This window comes from Lissotriton helveticus, chromosome 8 (assembly GCF_964261635.1).
Source record: "Lissotriton helveticus chromosome 8, aLisHel1.1, whole genome shotgun sequence".
NCBI classification, from domain to species: domain Eukaryota; kingdom Metazoa; phylum Chordata; class Amphibia; order Caudata; family Salamandridae; genus Lissotriton; species Lissotriton helveticus.
The window spans coordinates 797,426,324-797,443,729 of record NC_136069.1 but is presented as its reverse complement, the minus strand read 5'-3'; the positions used below and the strand labels follow the sequence as shown (position 1 = coordinate 797,443,729).

The window sequence follows — 17,406 nt, the reverse complement described above, 5'->3', positions numbered from 1 at the left end:
AATATGGTAATATGCACATAGATTATAACAAAAAAATATAACAGTGAGGAATGTTCATTACAATGGCTGAATATTGGTATTCCCAAAAATAGCTATAGAAATGGTCAGAATCATCACAGATCAAGGCTCAACATACTTAGGGCTTGAGTATGGGTTTAGCGGTGCAGGGTTGCCACGCCACCACCCCACTCCCCCACTGCCAAACCAGTGTGCACACTGGCTGCCAGATGACAACTTTTTTGTCACTGGTGGATGGTTCTTTGGCGGTCCCACGGCAGTGCCTATGAAATAGGCACTGCAATGGGAACATCAAAGGCAGTAAACGAATGGCATGGACTGGTGCAGTCCATGTCGAGCAGGTACTGGAGTGCATGCACACAGCAGAGCTCAACATGTGCCCCTCTGCATGCACCCCATGGCCCAGAGGCAACAGGGGGCCCTGTAGGGCCCCCTTTGTTTCCTCTATGCCACAGTATTCATGGAGTAGGCCCCACCATGAAAACTGTGGCAGAGAGGAAACTTGTAATATGCTTGGCGGGTCTGCGGTGGTCCCGCCAAGCATATTGTAGCCGCAAGATCACTGCGCCACCGGTGGTGCAATGGCGATTCGACCGCCCTAATTGTAATTCCGGTCCAGGGAAGGCATGGCTTGGCAGTGCGGGCTGGACTGTTCCCATGAGGCACAGGGTCAGACTGATTTGCATATGGCCATGTCTGAACTGGGATGCCAGAGTGGGCTAAAGAACGGTGATGGATTAAACCCAGATCTGTTGACTGGGTGTGAGTGTTTGATTGGTTCAGATGCTCCGTCCATCACCACCCCCTTTTGTACCACTTTGTTCGCCATAAGTTGGCAGGGTATGCTCAGACGTGAGTCCCTTGCTCACTTTGTCACGGGATTCAAGCAAGCAGGGCTGAAGACGGCTGAAATGCCAGAAACCGGTCCTCGGAAGCTTGTTTCCAGTCCAGGGAAGGCATGGCTTGGCAGTTCGGGCTGGACTGTTCCCATGAGGCACAGCGTCAGACTGATTTGCATATGGCCATGTCTGAACTGGGGTGGCAGGGTGGGCTAAAGAACGGTGATGGATTAAACCCAGATCTGTTTACTGGGTGTGAGTGTTTGATTGGTTCAGATGCTCCGTCCATCACCACCCCCTTTTGTACCACTTTGTTCGCCATAAGTTGGCAGGGTATGCTCAGACGTGAGTCCCTTGCTCACTTTGTCACTGGATTCAAGCAAGCAGGGCTGAAGACGGCTGAAATGCCAGAAACCGGTCCTCGGAAGCTTGTTTCCGGTCCAGGGAAGGCATGGCTTGGCAGTTCGGGCTGGACTGTTCCCATGAGGCACAGCGTCAGACTGATTTGCATATGGCCATGTCTGAACTGGGGTGGCAGGGTGGGCTAAAGAACGGTGATAGATTAAACCCAGATCTGTTTACTGGGTGTGAGTGTTTGATTGGTTCAGATGCTCCGTCCATCACCACCCCCTTTTGTACCACTTTGTTCGCCATAAGTTGGCAGGGTATGCTCAGACGTGAGTCCCTTGCTCATTTTGCCACTGGATTTAAGCAAGCCGGGCTGAAGACGGCTGAAATGCCAGAAACCCGCCCTCGGAAGCTTGTTTCCGGTCCAGGGAAGGCATGGCTTGGCAGTTCGGGCTGGAACTGTTCCCATGAGGCACAGGGTGAGACTGATTTGCATATGGCCATGTCTGAACTGGAGTGGCAGAGTGGGCTAAAGAACGGTGATGGATTAAACCCAGATCTGTTGACTTGGTGCGAGTGTTTGATCGGTTCAGATGCTCCGACCATCACCACCCCCTTTTGTACCACTTTGTTCGCCATAAGTTGGCAGGGTATGCTCAGACATGAGTCCCTTGCTCACTTTGCCACTGGATTCAAGCAAACCGGGCTCAAGACGGCTGAAATGCCAGAAAACGGTCCTCGGAAGCTTGTTTCCGGTCCAGGCAAGGCATGGCTTGGCAGTTCAGGCTGGACTGTTCCCATGAGGCACAGGGTCAGACTGATTTGCATATGGCCATGTCTGAACTGGGGTGGCAGAGTGGGCTAAAGAACGGTGATGGATTAAACCCAGATCTGTTGACTGGGTGTGAGTGTTTGATTGGTTCAGATGCTTCGTCCATCACCACCCCCTTTTGTACCTAATTGTAATAGGGCGGTCGGAAGACCACCACTGCCGCACCACGGTGAATCTGGCAGTCCGTGGACCGCCAGCCTCATAATTAGGCCCTTAGTATTCAACAACTAAGCCGCAATTAGATGGATGTAAGGAACTGTCAGCTTGTTATTTCCCTAAAATAGTGCACACACGTGTAATGGAAATATTCATTTCACTAGCAGAATAATAAAAAAGTAACGCAGCAAACAAGAAGTCACCTTTTTGCCTTATGGAATTTTCCCTGCCTACTCAGGATAAATGGATGAAGCCATATCAACCTGTTGGGTGATCATGTGAGTCATGTCTAACCTAAACAATGCAACAAGAGACATATATAATAGGGCCTGCCTTGCGTTTTATCCTATAGTCATCTGTGCTACGTAATATTGCTAACTGAGCTAACTTAAAAACAGGTGAGGTCAGACCATTATTCAAGAACCCATTACTGAATTCTAAACATCAAAGCAATGGTCTTCTCGGTTGCCATTTACAGTCTCATTGCATGAAAACACAGAGTAGAAACATCTTAGATACAACCTTGTGAGGAGGTAAAAGAATGCCTGGACCAATACCAAGCTGAGTTTCCATAGTGGATTTGTTGTGGTGGTTCTAGGTGTGCTAAATGACTGGATGGCGGCGTTGGATAATCTTTGGGGCAGGGCTGTGACTCTTAACCCCTTGGCTGCGGTGGTAATTCCGCTGCAGTGCTAGGGTGGAAGGGGGGCCACGCGGCACCGCCATGCTCGTGACGGGACCACTCCGTCACGAGCCTCGGGTGCGCTGAGCTTGCGACGGAGTGGTTCCGTCACGGCCCCGCCCGCTCAATAGAACGCGCCGCGCAGGCGCGGCGGCCCGGGCCGTGATGGAACCACTCCGTCACCAGCACAGCGCGTCCGTGGCTGGTGACGGAGTGGTTCCGTCACCAGCATCGATGAGGTTAAATCTGCCAGCAGCCTTCTACACAGTTGATCACCTACTCCCTCTTCCAGTAGAAATGTCTTGACTCGGACATAAAAAATCAGTCTTCAGGTGGATTTCTTTTAACATCTATTAGGTAGGTCATTGTTCTTCCACCATGCAAATCAAACGCGCAGCCTCTGAAACGTGAGTGCCTCATGGTTCAGCAATTTCTGATATTCAATCTAAAGTAGATACCATGGGCCAAACCATTTGGATGTGCATTAAGGACATTTTACATGTTTATGAGGATGATGTACAGCTGCAAACAGAGTAAACACATCAGCCACAAATAAAATCATGGCTACATTTTCATTTAAATCCTCATGATACATGGTATGCTGGTGAATGCTGGCAACTTTTCAAAAAAGTCCATCGCAGTGAAACCTAAGTAATCCTGACAACCTATGACACCCTATTACTGTATGCCGCACAATGGGCATAGTAAATGCGCACATGTCCTCAGCCTTTGCCAGTTACAAGTAAAAAACGGTGGGCTTCTAACTGATATAAAATTAAGTCTGAGATACTAGTCATTGTGGTTTTAAGGGTCTAACTCTACCAGCTTAAAGAATGAAATCCAGTTCTTCCATTTATTAACTTTCATCATTTGATTACATTAACCAATACTCTTTACACAATCGCATCTTAATTACAGAAACAGAATAAAGCTGGGGGCTCTTGCTGAGCACTTGTGTCGCTTTTATCAAATGAATAATGTCCTAGCAAAGCTGCTTGTGGAACTATATACATTTGATCGCACATCATCCGCTTGAACCTCACTCCATTGATCACCAGTTAAACAGTAATGCATGCTTAAATCTATGAGTCTAGTGACGTTTACACCACAATTGATAATGTAGCTATAGAAGACTTGCAGCTGCAAAAAACATGGAATGCACTTCTGCTTAACATGGGAGCAGAAACTAACACCTCAATATTTAAAAAACATATAAAAACATTGCGGTTTGCTTATATTTTAGGAAAAGCACCAAGAAACTCTGATGAATTGAGCTCAACTGTAGGAACTGGGGTCACCAGTTCCCCGGGGGTAGCCTGGCACGAGCAGGTAGGCACCCGAAAGCTCAGGTGTTAAGTGACTTCACAACACACACATCCACTGAGACAATAAATGCACGCAAGGACTTGGACCACACCAGTTACGTTTGATTCAAATCAATAGGTTTTTGTATGGGCTTGAAATCAAGGCAATCAATATTCACAGTAGCAAGGACTCTTTGGCATATTTCATTGAGGAGAAGCAAAGGTATCAATATTCTCTTAAAACATTTCATCAATACATTTCCTTAGAGTAGAGTAAAGGGAGCAGTTCAACAATGCAGCACATCTCAATAAAGAATTAGCCTTTCATTACCTTCTAATAAGCATTTCAGTGTATCAGAAACCAACATGTCATTAAACCAGCGCAGAACATTTCATCATTTACTGGTAGGTATGCATGTAGAACTTTCCTTGGGGGGCCACGAAGACATTTTATATTTCCCCCAGTGCCTTCCTGTTAAGAAGGGGTCTCTGTAGGCAGTTCAATAGGGCCTAGCTAGTATCCTGGCCCAGTTCAGAGTACTTCTTAGAGTTACCGGGGGGCCAACAGGGCCCGACAACAGTCTCGGTCGGGGAGGGGCGGCCTCGGGCCTCCTTTGATCTCTCAGGGGGCCCCGCACTACTGCGGCCGCTCTCCTCCCCCGGGGGTTTACCTTTTTGTCTTCGGCCCGCCGGGGCCCTTGCGGAGGTCTCAGCAGGCCTCGGGGATGAATGGGCCCACCTGGTAGGCCTCACGCGGCCTCCTTTCAATTTCCGGCCCTCCGGGGCCTGCTCGGGCAGATGGGGCTCTCGGACTCCTCCTGGGAAGTTGCCGGCTCCCGGGCCTCCCGTGACGTCCGCGGCCCGGGGGCCAATGGGAAGGCTTGAAGGGTGGGTCCCGGCCTCCGCAACCAATAGGGGCGCAGATGCTCGGGGTGCGCCAGCCAGGACCAATGGCTGCGCGGCGCTCGACGGGGGCGGGGCACGGGTCCCCGTCACGTGAGGCGGAGGCCGGCTTCAGGCCTAACGCGGCCTTGTCGATGATCGCGACACAGCGGCGGCCCTTTCCTGGCACAGAGGGCCGCCGGGGGCAATTCACAGCGCTCCAGATGACCGCGTTCCATGGGACAGTCTCTGCAACACGGATGACCGGGGCTGCGTTGGTGAGTGCACAGATGGCGCTTCGAGGCAATGACGCCAGCACCCAGCAATAGCACTTCAGGGCAGGATGGCACTTGGAGAGGGTGGCGCCTCGGGGGCAGTTCACTCGGCTGTGGTAATTGAGGCAGCTACAGCGCTGCTCAAGGGGGGCAATTAGCAGGTTCACAGCGCTTCAGGCAGGTCAGTGGTCTAGCGCTAAGTAGGGGAAGCGCTTAGCAGGCAGTCCAGGCAGTTAGGCCAGGGGGCAAGGCAGGACAGTGCAGGCGCCGATGAAGACAGAGGGGCACAGAAGTGGCACAGCACAGTACCTGGTCGATCCCCAGCAGTCCTGGTAACACAAGAAAGTAGCCTTCTCGGCGCTTGGTTATTCTGGCGCCCTTAGGAGGTGGTTTCTCAAAGGGGGGGAAGGTTGAGTTGAAGGCTTGTCAAGTTTCCTCAGAAGGTCACTGAAGATGGTCCCTGGGTTCCCCTCCCGCCGGGCCAGATCAGTGGGCTAGCTCAGGGTTCCTCACTCTACTTGGAAGGCAGCACCTAAGCCCTGTCACTCCCAGTGGCATAGGCCCCTGAATAGGCCCTACCGCCTAAATCTCCTGCGTGGGTCCCCCAGGTCAGTGATGCCCCAACTGACTAAAAAGTTTCCCTCCTTCCCTTATATATGCCCAGCATTTTCTTTCTTCAGACATTCCTTTCTGTCCGCTACTCAGAGCTCAAGAATAAAGTGAAAATATTTAATGTGAAAAACGACACTGTAGGTGCAGGACTAGTTAAAAGTTATATGAATTACATGATATGAAAAACATCTTTCAGAATTAAGGAGGCCGAGGTGAGTCCTAGAATTTGCTGCCGTCTGTGACACTGTGGTTTCATTTTTATTTCTCAGAAAAAGTTTTTGAATCATTTTAAATGGTGAGAAATATAGAAAAATATAATGAGATCGTAAAATTCCAATGTTTTCCCTAACTGTCCTTTGCAGAGGTCTATCAGTGCGACTCTAAGGAGTGAGCTGTTCCTGCTGAACAGAGTGCCGAAGAAAAAATGGCAGGAACAGTACCCAGAATGAAGGGGAAACAAATAAATAAAAGAGTGATTTGAATGTACGTATTCTGACAAACCAGAGAGCCTGGCAATGCAAAAGGAACAAAACAAAAACGAGTGAAGAAATCGAAGCACATTTTTTCTAATACAATACTTCCACCCTCGATTGTCTTCCATAAAAGACTTATACTTACAATACAATGACATATTTCCCTACCATGGACTCATCAACAAAAATAATGTTTCTCCGGCATTCTTGACACCCGGAACGGGCGGTGTTAAAAGAATAACAAGCATTTACAATGCAATGGTCTGTTAAAGTTAGAGCTATTGGCATTGCAATTGGCATTTTTTTCATTTTACATTTTTTTTAAACATAAATAAATGGTATTGTCATTTACAATGGCAATAGGTGAGCATTAGAGAGTAGTAGAGAGTAGTAGAGAGTATTAGCGGACACAGAGCCACACACACACACACACACACAGAGAGCCACACACACACAGAGCTACATACAGAGCCACAGACAGAGCCACACACACAGACAGAGCCACACACACACACACACAGACAGAGCCACACACACACACAGACAGAGCCACAGACAGAGCCACACACACACAGACAGAGCCACACACACACACACACACACACACACAGACAGAGCCACACACACACAGACAGACAGACAGACAGACAGAACTACACACACACACACACACAGAAAAGGCACGGGAACAGAGGCACTAAAAACGATCACAATCAGGGAACAGAGGCAATTAAAGGGAGCACAACCAGGGAACAGACAAACAACCTTTCAGAGAGCAAGACCTGGCCCTTTTCAAGCAGGGGGGGTTACAGTGAATCCCTCACCCAGCAGAGTACAAAGCGTCTCAGAGGCAGCATGGCACCAACTGCCCTTCAGCAGACAGGGGTGTCCTTGACTGGTAGATACGGCACTCTCAAAGACAGAGGGAGGGGGGGACAGCCCTCACCAAGAAACGAGAATATTCGTCACAGGGAGCAAGAGTGGGCCTCACAGCCCCGTATGCAGCAACAAACACATGGCACCCTGCCGGGGGCACCACACCACAGCGAGGGAGGGAGGAGTTTTTTCATATTATACTGGGAGCAGAGTGAATTTCATTATCATTAATATTATTTGTTTTCACTACGCAGCCTGGGCCTGGCAACTCGCAGAGCAGTGCGGCCCCCACACCCTCCCCCGGGGAGCCAAGCACACGAGGCTGACAAATGGCGGCAACTGCAGGTCAGGAGTGCGAAGCCGGCAGGGCCAGCTCGACTGTTCATCTTTGCAGTGCAGGACCACTACATTAGTCAATTGTACGCCGTTTATGTAAAGCGATTCGAAGCATGAAATAGACTACGAAAGAACTGTATACGTGGAGAAGTGTGGCTCAGTGGTTAGAGGCAGCAGACCCGGAAGCTGAGATCAGCCGTGGACCAGGGTTCGATTCCCCGCCATGGCGGTTCTCGGGCTCAAAAATTCCACGGACTTGACAATTCTCGCTCCGGTGCCTACTCGACTCACGGGGTCACACTCTGCGACTCTGGGCAATAGCTTGCTTAATCTCCACTACGGCCCCTCGCGGCGGGATGCCTGGCTTTCACCTTGTGAATACCCTGCCGGGGTATCTCACAGGGGAATACCAGGACGGGTTCCCTAAGCAAGCGCCTTGAGACCCCTGGGTGATTCGTGCGCTATATAAATCGAAATACATTTACATTTACATTTACACATACAGACTGCTGTGTATTTACCATATTGAGTGGTTTTAATTAGGAACCCGTATGCAGCTTAAAACTGGGCCGAAGTCTGCTAAGAAGGTTCTTGGCACGTGCAAGAATGTTCAAGGCAGCAGGTCGGGGAAATGTAGTCTCTAGACGGGAACGCTAAATACGTGTTTGACCGAGCGAGACACAGATGTTTTGGGCAACAGCCCAGCCCTAGTGTGTCTATGAATGTTTAGTAATCCAGGGGAGATGTGTGTGTGTAAAGGGAACTCTGTATGCGCGGATGGGGGGTTGATTGTTGTTAGATGTGCCATGAAAGCTGTGTTGAGAGGGGTTTCGGTGTGTCGTGAACTGTCTGATAGAAAGGGTGCCCTCGGCGTTATGAGAGGGTAAGTCCATGGGGTGCTGGTTTTGGTGGGGGCGGAGATGGTGTCTGCTGAAGCCACCTGCAAGAACAATATAGTGTGAGTGTGGGCAGTGTAGGGAATGTGGAGGGGCAATAGTTGCTATAGTATAGGGGCGGGGTTTCCCTTACCATACCTTCCAGGACCACGTTCTGCTAGAGGCTGTTTCCTGCTTCTCCTTGCTTCAAACATGAGCGGTTCCTATGGAGTATGGCGCCACGGAGCTGGCTGCATTACAGGGCATGCGGTGCCATGCCGAGGGTACCCTGCCTCCCTGACGAATCTGGTGGGGTAATAGGGGTGCTACAAGACATGCTGTGCCATGCTGAGGGTACACGGCCTCTCTGACGAATCTCGTGGGGTACAAAAAAAGAGAGTCAATCCATGCCGAACCTCGTGAAGGGTACCCTGCCTCCGATAGGTGTTTGAATGGGGGTATAGTACATGCTACAGCAGGGCACCCTGCCTGCAGAAGGCGTCTAATGGCGCCACGGTACCTGGTGTACCACGCCGAGGGTACCCTGCCTCTGTGAGGAGTTCAATAACGGGTAAAATCACACTGCAGCGTATTCCCTACAAAGCAGAAGGTACCCTGCCTTCCAGGGAACAGTTTTATTGGCATACAGTACCACCTCTGTGTACCCTGCTTCCAGGAGAAGTCTGATGGGGTATAATGGTGTGATATTGGGGTATAATGGTGCCACAGTGCGCCCAGTCCCACGCCGAGGGCACCTGCCTCAGTGAGGGGTTTAGCAGGGTAGAGAGGCGCTGCAGTGCATGTCTCACCGGGGTAAGCCTGCTTTAATTCTGTGAGTGGGAGTGCCGAGGAGTTTAGCGGGGTACAATGGTGGCAGAGTAGTTTTACCATGCCAGGACCCTCTGGGAAACGGGGGATGGAGGTACTGGTGCTAATGTACGTTCAGTACCTTACACCATGCCGATGTTGCCCTGCATCTGTGAGGAAGGTATTGAGGAGTACAGTTGGGTATAACATTGTGACAGATGCTAGTGGTACAGTGTGTGTCACAACATGCCCCACCCACCTTTCAGATCACATTCCACTGCCCCTGTAAGAGAAGCACCACAAGAGGGTATATACTGAGTATGATGGATCAACCGGAGGGCTGCGGGCAGAGGGATGGGGGAGGCAAGAGCGGGACGGAGGAGGGCTGCGGGCAGAGGGAAGGGGAGAGCAGGACGGAGGAGGGCTGTGAGCAGAGGGAAGGGGGAGGCGAGCGCGGGATGGAGGAGGGCTGCGGGCAGAGGGAAGGGGGAGGCGAGCGCGGGACGGAGGAGGGCTGCGGGCAGAGGGAAGGGGGAGGCGAGCACGGGATGGAGGAGGGCTGCGGGCAGAGGGAAGGGGGAGGCGAGAGCGGGACGGAGGAGGGCTGCGGGCAGAGGGAAGGGGGAGGCGAGCGCGGGACGAAGGAGGGCTGCGGGCAGAGGGAAGGGGGGAAGCGAGCGCGGGATGAAGGAGGGCTGCGGGCAAAGGGAAGAGGGAGGCGAGAGCGGGACGAAGGAACAGAGGCAAGAAAAGCTTCATACTTGTGAACAGAACCGGCTGTACTCACGATGCAGGATCCAGGGTGTAGAAATCCACGGCGAACCCAAAGTAACTGCCCGGGTTCCCCGAGTACACAGTGGGCCGGTCTGTGGCCAGATTGAAGGAGACGCAGGGCCCGAGCAGGGGCAGGAGGAAGGCGAGTCCAGCCCAGGAGAGAACAGGAGGATCGGCCCGCCCGGCCCGAGCGCAGAGCCTCCCAGGCATCTGGGCTCGAGCACCGCCGAGACCCCCGGTCCGCACTACCCGCCTTCTTGGGGGGTTGGGGCCGGGGGAATAGCACGATTACCGGCCTCGCGGTCCGAGCACAGCGGGTCTGCTTCTCTTCACTTCCCCTCTTGAACTCCAGACACAAAACTCCAGATGTGGCCCTTAGAACTCTGTTGTTTATAAAACACCACCGGCCAGAGGGCAGCGTGGGGATCCCAGAGTGCAGCCATGGAGGGAGTGCCATTCATTCAGCGTGTGTGACACCCCAACCAAAGAAAGACCCCGCGCTGCACCCCTTCACGTGCCAGACAGGTAGACTTCTCGGTGAGCGAGGGCGTGACCTAAGTGGCTCCTTAAGATTCGAGCTTCTGCTCAAGTAAACCAGCTGGCAAGCACCTGAAGAGGTGGCGAGTACTGTGTGAAATGGTGGGTACCGGGTAAGGCGGTGGGCGTCCAGCAATCACCAGGAGGGTTTTGAGTTGTTTAAACACCTAATATCAATTATATCTCCATATCTGTGAGTCTAAGTTGGTAGTTATTTCTGTCTCACTGCTTAAAATGAAGGAAGAGCGAAAATCTGGGATCTATGTTTTGGGCTGGAGGAAAAAGTCTCCTCTATGTCGTTTTCGAGATGTAGCGCTCTAAAGTAACCCAAAAGGTAGCGCAAAGCACCATACTAACGCGATTTAATTAAATACCGAGGTGTCCTTACTTGGCAAACGTAAGCGTTAGTCTGATGTGCCCCTTGCCAGGCGGAGGCCAAGAGGCGGCTGGAGGTCGGCTTAGGACGTGGTGTTCGTGCACGAGGGAACTCCTGAAGCTCCAGGCGACATTTAAGCCTATTACAGCAGATTCTCGGTCGCCCCTGCTCCGTACCGCTGCAGCTGGGTGTGGAAGCGGTTCTAGGTCCTTCCTTGTCCTGACTTGCTCCCCTTCACTTAAGTGTTGATGGGAACCAGGAATGCAATTCAGTGCAAGGTAATAAAAACACTGTGGCAGGAGCAAGGTGACGGAGGAGGGCTGCGGGCAGAAGGAAGGGGAGAGCGGGACGGAGGAGGGCTGCGCGCAGAGGGAAGGGGGAGGCGAGCACGGGACGGAGGAGGGTTGCAGGCAGAGGGAAGGCGACCATGTTTCTCTGAGGCGAAGCAGAAATGCCTCGGAGAAACGCGCCGCCATTTTGCGACGGGGGCGTGTTTCTCTTTCTCTCCTCTTCCCATTGGCTGGAAGGTAAAATTCCAGCCAATTTGAAGAGGAGAGAAAAAACCCAGAAAGAAGCAAAAAAAAAAAAAAAAAAACGAATCCGGGCTTGAACGGAGTGACGCCCCTCTCCTCCAATGGCTGGCCTCCGTTTAGGAAGCCAGCCAATGGAGAAGAGGGGCGGGTTCAAGCCCCACTACTGAAAAACAAAATTTCTCGCCAGCGAGACTGGGCAAGCGCAGCCTTCGCAGGCACGAGACCTAAAAAAGCAACCACAAACGATCTGTGAACTAGTTCAAACCACAGAGGGGCACAGGAAGAAGACCAATTCAAACCTACAGTGAGGGATAACACTGCCCCCCCCCCCAACTATAGCCTTGAAAAGTAATATTGTTGGCTCGAGTTTCACCTTACATTTTGAAGTGGCTAAATCTAGGTCCATTTTCGAGATACTTACAAATTATTGAACACATAGCTAAATAGTATTTCCAAAATAACCAATTTTTTTTGTGGTAAATCTGTATGTTACACATTTCAAGGCGTTTTCCTCTTCTGACCCAACAAAAAAACAACCCTAAACGAAGGGTATGACTTTTCGCAACTGGGATGTGCCCATATTATTTATATTTAACTAAAAGGAACACAGGTGAGAACATAAAATTCAACCAAAACATATAAAAGGAAGATTAAGAATAATCAAAAATCTAATCGAATGAAACCATTGTGGAACATTTCTTTGATAGCCCCGGATTGTGTGTTTGACAAACAAATTGGCGGATCATTCTTTAAACAACATACACAACAGTAAACAATAAAAAAACAGAGATGAGGGGTGTTTGCTTAACAATCACTAAATAATATTTTCAGGCCCAGACTGATCTTTTTTCACGTAAAAGCAGCACCCTACAATTTACACTTTCCTCTATCTTCGACCTAATAAAATCATATTTTTTTCCATTGAAGGTCCCGTGCACAAATCCGGACACACACAAACACTATTTTCACCTCCAGCAACAGAATCAAATTCAGCCACACCACATAACTCACCTGGACTGACCACACCATTGTACACTTCACCATTATCGACACCCAGCACACCATCACCAGGCGTCAGATCTTCTCCCACCGTAGCTGGAGCAAGGTCACTGAAACTCAGTGGTCACAGGCCCTCACCACCTCTCAAAATGAGGCCTCAACAGACCTCAACCGGCTGCCCAGAACTTCATCTCCTGGATCACCGACAGAGTTGCCCAATTAAAACCTATAAAATCCAACAAGACCTACAAACATGCCAGCTGGTACACCCCAAGAACTCAGGACCACCAAGCGCAACTGCCACCAACTGGAGAAACGATAGTGCGCCACTAAGAACCCGCCGACAGAGCAGCGCACAAAACAGCCCTCAACAACTATTACCGGCACATCGAAGAAGCCAAGAAAGTAGCCATCCTCATCCGCTTCGACTTCGCACCCAAACACACAAAGGAACTCTTCAAAATAGTCACATTCTTCAACCCAACAGCCATAGAGAACACCATTCACCCCTCCCAAGAACTCTACCACCCCCTTTCACTCTACTTCCACAGCAAGATCACCAACATCTACAACAATTTCAACCTCCAAACTGGCACTCTCAACCCCAATGACCTCAACCAACTAGCAAACACCAGCCAAACCATTACCACCTGGTCTCTGCCCTCCACCCTGACCACCTCAGTTATCATGTCTTCCATCCACTCCCGGGTGCCCACTGCCCCCTCCTGCCCCCAACGCCTCTACAACTTCGCAACAAATCCAATCAGCTTGCCGGCATCCTCAACACCTCCATCTCCACAGCTACCATCCCGGACAAATGGAAACACAAAGACTTCAGACCCCTTCTAAAGAAAACCTCCGCCGACCTCAGCGATCTAACAAAAATTACTGTTTGATCTCCCTGCTTCCCTACCCAGCCTGAGTTCTGGAGGAAGCCATCAACCAGCAGCTCACCTAATTCCTGGAACAAAACCACCTACTGGATGCCTCACAATCAGGATTCCGAGCCAACCACAGCACTGAGACAGCTCTGATTGCCACCATCACATTGACGACATCAAAAAACTGTGGCCCTGATCCTTCTTGACCTCTCTGCTGCGTTTGATGCTGTTTCCCACAACACCGTCATCAACCGACTCTACAACATAAGCATACAGCAAAATTCCCTCAAGTGGAATGGCCACCTTCCTTACAGGGCGCACACAGGGCATCCAAAAGCCTCCCTTCACCTCCGCACCCAAAGGCATCATATGCGGTGTAATACAAGGATCAGCCCTCAGCCCCACCCTGTTCAACATCTACATGGCCTCCCCTCGCAGACATCGTGAGATACTACAAACTCAACATAATCTTCTATGCAGACGGCACTCAACTGATCCTCTCGCTCACGGAGGACCCCTCAAACGTCAAAAGTATCTTCTGCAACACCATGACCAACGTAGGCAAATGGATGAGCGACAACTGCCTCCAGCTCAACTCCGCCAAAACGCAAGTACTCGTCTTCAGGAAGAACACCTCTGCATGTGACCACAGCTGGTGGCCTGCAGAACTCAGACGCACACTGACCGACACTGCACGCAACCTCAGCATAATCCTCGATAGCCAGCTGAACAAGAAATAACAAGTCAACACACTCACCTTCTCCTGCTTCCACACACTTTGCATGCTCCGCAGAATCTTCAGATGGATTCCTACCAGCAACAGAAAGGCCATCACTCAGGCCCTCGTTACCAGCCACCTCGACTACGTCAACGCCCTCTACGCTGGCATTGCCACACAGAACCAGACCATATCAAAGGCTGCAGCCAGACTCATGCTGGACCTATCCAAACAAACTCACATCTCCCCACTACCTGAGAGACCTCCACTGGCTCCCCATCCAGAAGAGATGCCAGTTCAAGATCTTCACGTAAGCCTACAAAGCCCTCCATGACTTGGGGCCAGCCTACCTCAACCCTTGACTGAACTTTCACCAGCCTTCTGGACAGCTGCACTCCTCTTCACTCGCTCTCACCACCTGCATCTGTTGCAGCCGCACCGGTGGCCGCTCCTTCTCCTACATCGCTGCCAAGACCTGGAATGACCTTCCCCTCCAGCTGCGTACAGTCCACTTGCTGGCAAACTTTAGTAAAGAGACTCAAGACCTGGCTCTTCGACAGAGACACAGCGCCCAGATACCCCTAGGGGTGACAGTATTGCGCTTTACAACTGTTGTTTGATTTATATGTTTTGTCAATGAAAATCAATCAAAGATTAAAAATGATACCAGATTATCTTTCTAATTCTTAAAGTTTTACTTTCTAATATTGTAGGCTACGTGGTACGTAGCTTCACTCTAGGGGCAGTAAACACCTAAGACATGAGAACAATGAAAACACATTTATTTATTTTTTAAATTGGATCCATACATCCAATTTAATGCTGGAAAATTAAAAGCACTTACATGGTGCATATGATGAACTCTGATATTTAATACTAAAGCACAAGTACACTGTTATTTGAGGTTCTCAGTCAAATTAAAAAACAGAGGAGTACTTACAATCCCGAAGGCAATTGGTTAACTGTGATACCAAATGTAAGGTGAATAGCTTCGACAAGTATAAACTCAAATAATGCTGAGAGTATCCAGGTTGCCAGTAGGAAAGACTATTAAAAAAACGAAACAAAGAAGCTATTAAGTAATATTTAAAGTTAAAAAAAGGCTTATCAAAATGTTATAGCATTGTTTCCCATAGTATCTATTGTACACACGCCTGATTTCAAAAACGTACTTGCTGCAGAGGCCACATGAAAGAGAACTTGATAAAGTAACTTTTAATTACAATTCTTGGAACCATACAATAAAAAGGACAAATATCAGCTCTAGTACTGGTTCATCAGTATACCACCGAAGATAGCAGCAGTCATCGCATGCATGTCAAAACTGTCTAGTACTGACCTCATTCAGCTTTTAGCCTTCTCACCATCCTCAATCTAGGACCACCATTTTTAGGTTGACCCCACAAAACAGCGCAAGCTGTGTGGTTGCAAAATATCTATTGTAGGCTTACCAAGAAATTACAGGGTCTTAGAGCTCACCCATTGTTTACCACTTGTTTGCTTCTTATTACATGTCTTTCCTTGTCCCAGCTTGTCCATCTTGTGTTCATCCCTCCCTTTAGCCTAGTCTGTTTACCATCTCTCGGATTGGCTGGCTTCTTCCTTCTACAGCTCACTTTTATAAACAATTTTTTTCTTTTTTATCTTAAGCACTCCACGCCAGTGCATGTGTTTTCCAGCACTCTCCCTTGAGCGCTTTTCACCCCTCCCAAATACCCGCATTCAGGCTCCAACTTGTTGCCTTCCTCCTGTATCACGCTTGCTCTTGTGCGCTTCGTCCCTTCAAAACTCTCTTCCCTGTGCTCAGTGTTGTTTCGTAGCCCGAGTGCTTGTCCCCCGTCTCCCGTCCCCCGTGTTGCTCTCCCTCATGTGCTACTTTATACATCCCCTGCCAGCTCCCTATTGATTTTCCCCACCCGTTCCTTCCCTGCCCCCACGGCCACTGTCTTTTTCACTTTTGGCCATGCAGCACAGCATCTTGCTGATGCTGTACAGAATACCCAAAAAGCATTGGTGAAGCTAATAGGTCCCAAAGGCAAGATTTATTGGCTTTGCCAATGCTGGTTATAGTATGCCAGTAAGAAACTGGTTCAAGCATCCTGTAATTGACAATGGCTGCTTTCAGGTAGAACCCTGCGAGTAAGCACAGGGCTGGGTTATTAATATACATAAGATTTCTGAAACATGCTATATGTGTTGTCTTGGCTGACTTCGGATCCTGTTCAGTTTGTCATTCCATTTCATGCTCTGCAGACGAGGCCGCGTTCTGGTGTCTTACTGTTAGTGTTAGAGCAAACCAGCAACGTGGCAATTGATTGTCTCTTACAAATGTGGCCCTATTGACAGGACAAGGGTGAATCAAAATGCAGCTTCAACTACAGTGGAAGAAATCCTTGCACTGAACCTGGTGAGCATACCTGAAACAGCGGTGTTCAGAACCTCCCAGATCACATGCCAAGTTCTCGTTAAAAACAGAATAAAAAGGGGGCGTGGCTAGCAGCCGATCATGGCGGCCGCTTAACAGTGAGGCTCCGGGAGTGAGGCGGCATCCCCCAGCAAGCCTGCACATTAATCCGCAAGAAGAATAACTCTGAAGGGGGGAACCGGGTCAAGGACCGAGTGGCGTCCAGCAGGGCGAGTTTGGGAATTGTAAGTAGTGCACAACAGTAGTGCAAGCCCTGGTAATCAGTAAGATTGACTATGGGAATGCACTGCTTGCCGAAGTAGGATCCACACAGTTAGCAAAGCTCCAAGTGATCCAAAATACGGCAGCAAGGATGGTCCTGAATCACCCACCGGGTACCCCTTCGCTCCCTTTAGTGAAGTAATTGCACTGGTTGCCGGTGAAGAAGAGAGCCTTTTTAAAGATCTGCTGCCTGGTCTTTAAAGCTATGAGGGAAATGGGTCCAAAATATTTACAAGTCAAAATTTGTAAATGGACATCAGCCTGTAATTTGAGATCTAATGGTAAAGCCCTTCTAACGATTCCACGCATTTACCGTAATCGCATGGGAGGTAAAGCCTTTTCGTATGTAGGCCCTAAATATTGGAACTCCCTACCTGAAGGGCTGCGAAAGTCTCCTTCATACCTTACTTTCAGGAAACATCTTAAAGCTTTCCTTTATTGCTGATGCACTCTGGTTCCCTAACTTTCGTTTTCAGGCAAAAGGACTAGGCAGCACGGAGATGCCCCTGGGTGATTCATGTGCTTTACAAAAACCCAATAACAAGAACAATAACAATAAGTCACCGGGGAGAGTCGGAACGGACTCC

The 17,406-nt window shown here is 49.8% G+C and overlaps 1 protein-coding gene across 1 annotated transcript in view; it reads right to left on the bottom strand.

The window, feature by feature from the left end:
* Positions 1–17,406, bottom strand: part of UBAC2 (UBA domain containing 2) — an 811,088-nt gene that overhangs the window by 679,907 nt on the left and 113,775 nt on the right. Inside the window, exon 4 of the mRNA XM_078657616.1 lies at positions 15,074–15,180. Within this exon, the coding sequence (XP_078513742.1) occupies positions 15,074–15,180 (107 nt within the window). The remainder of the gene's footprint in view (positions 1–15,073; positions 15,181–17,406) is intronic.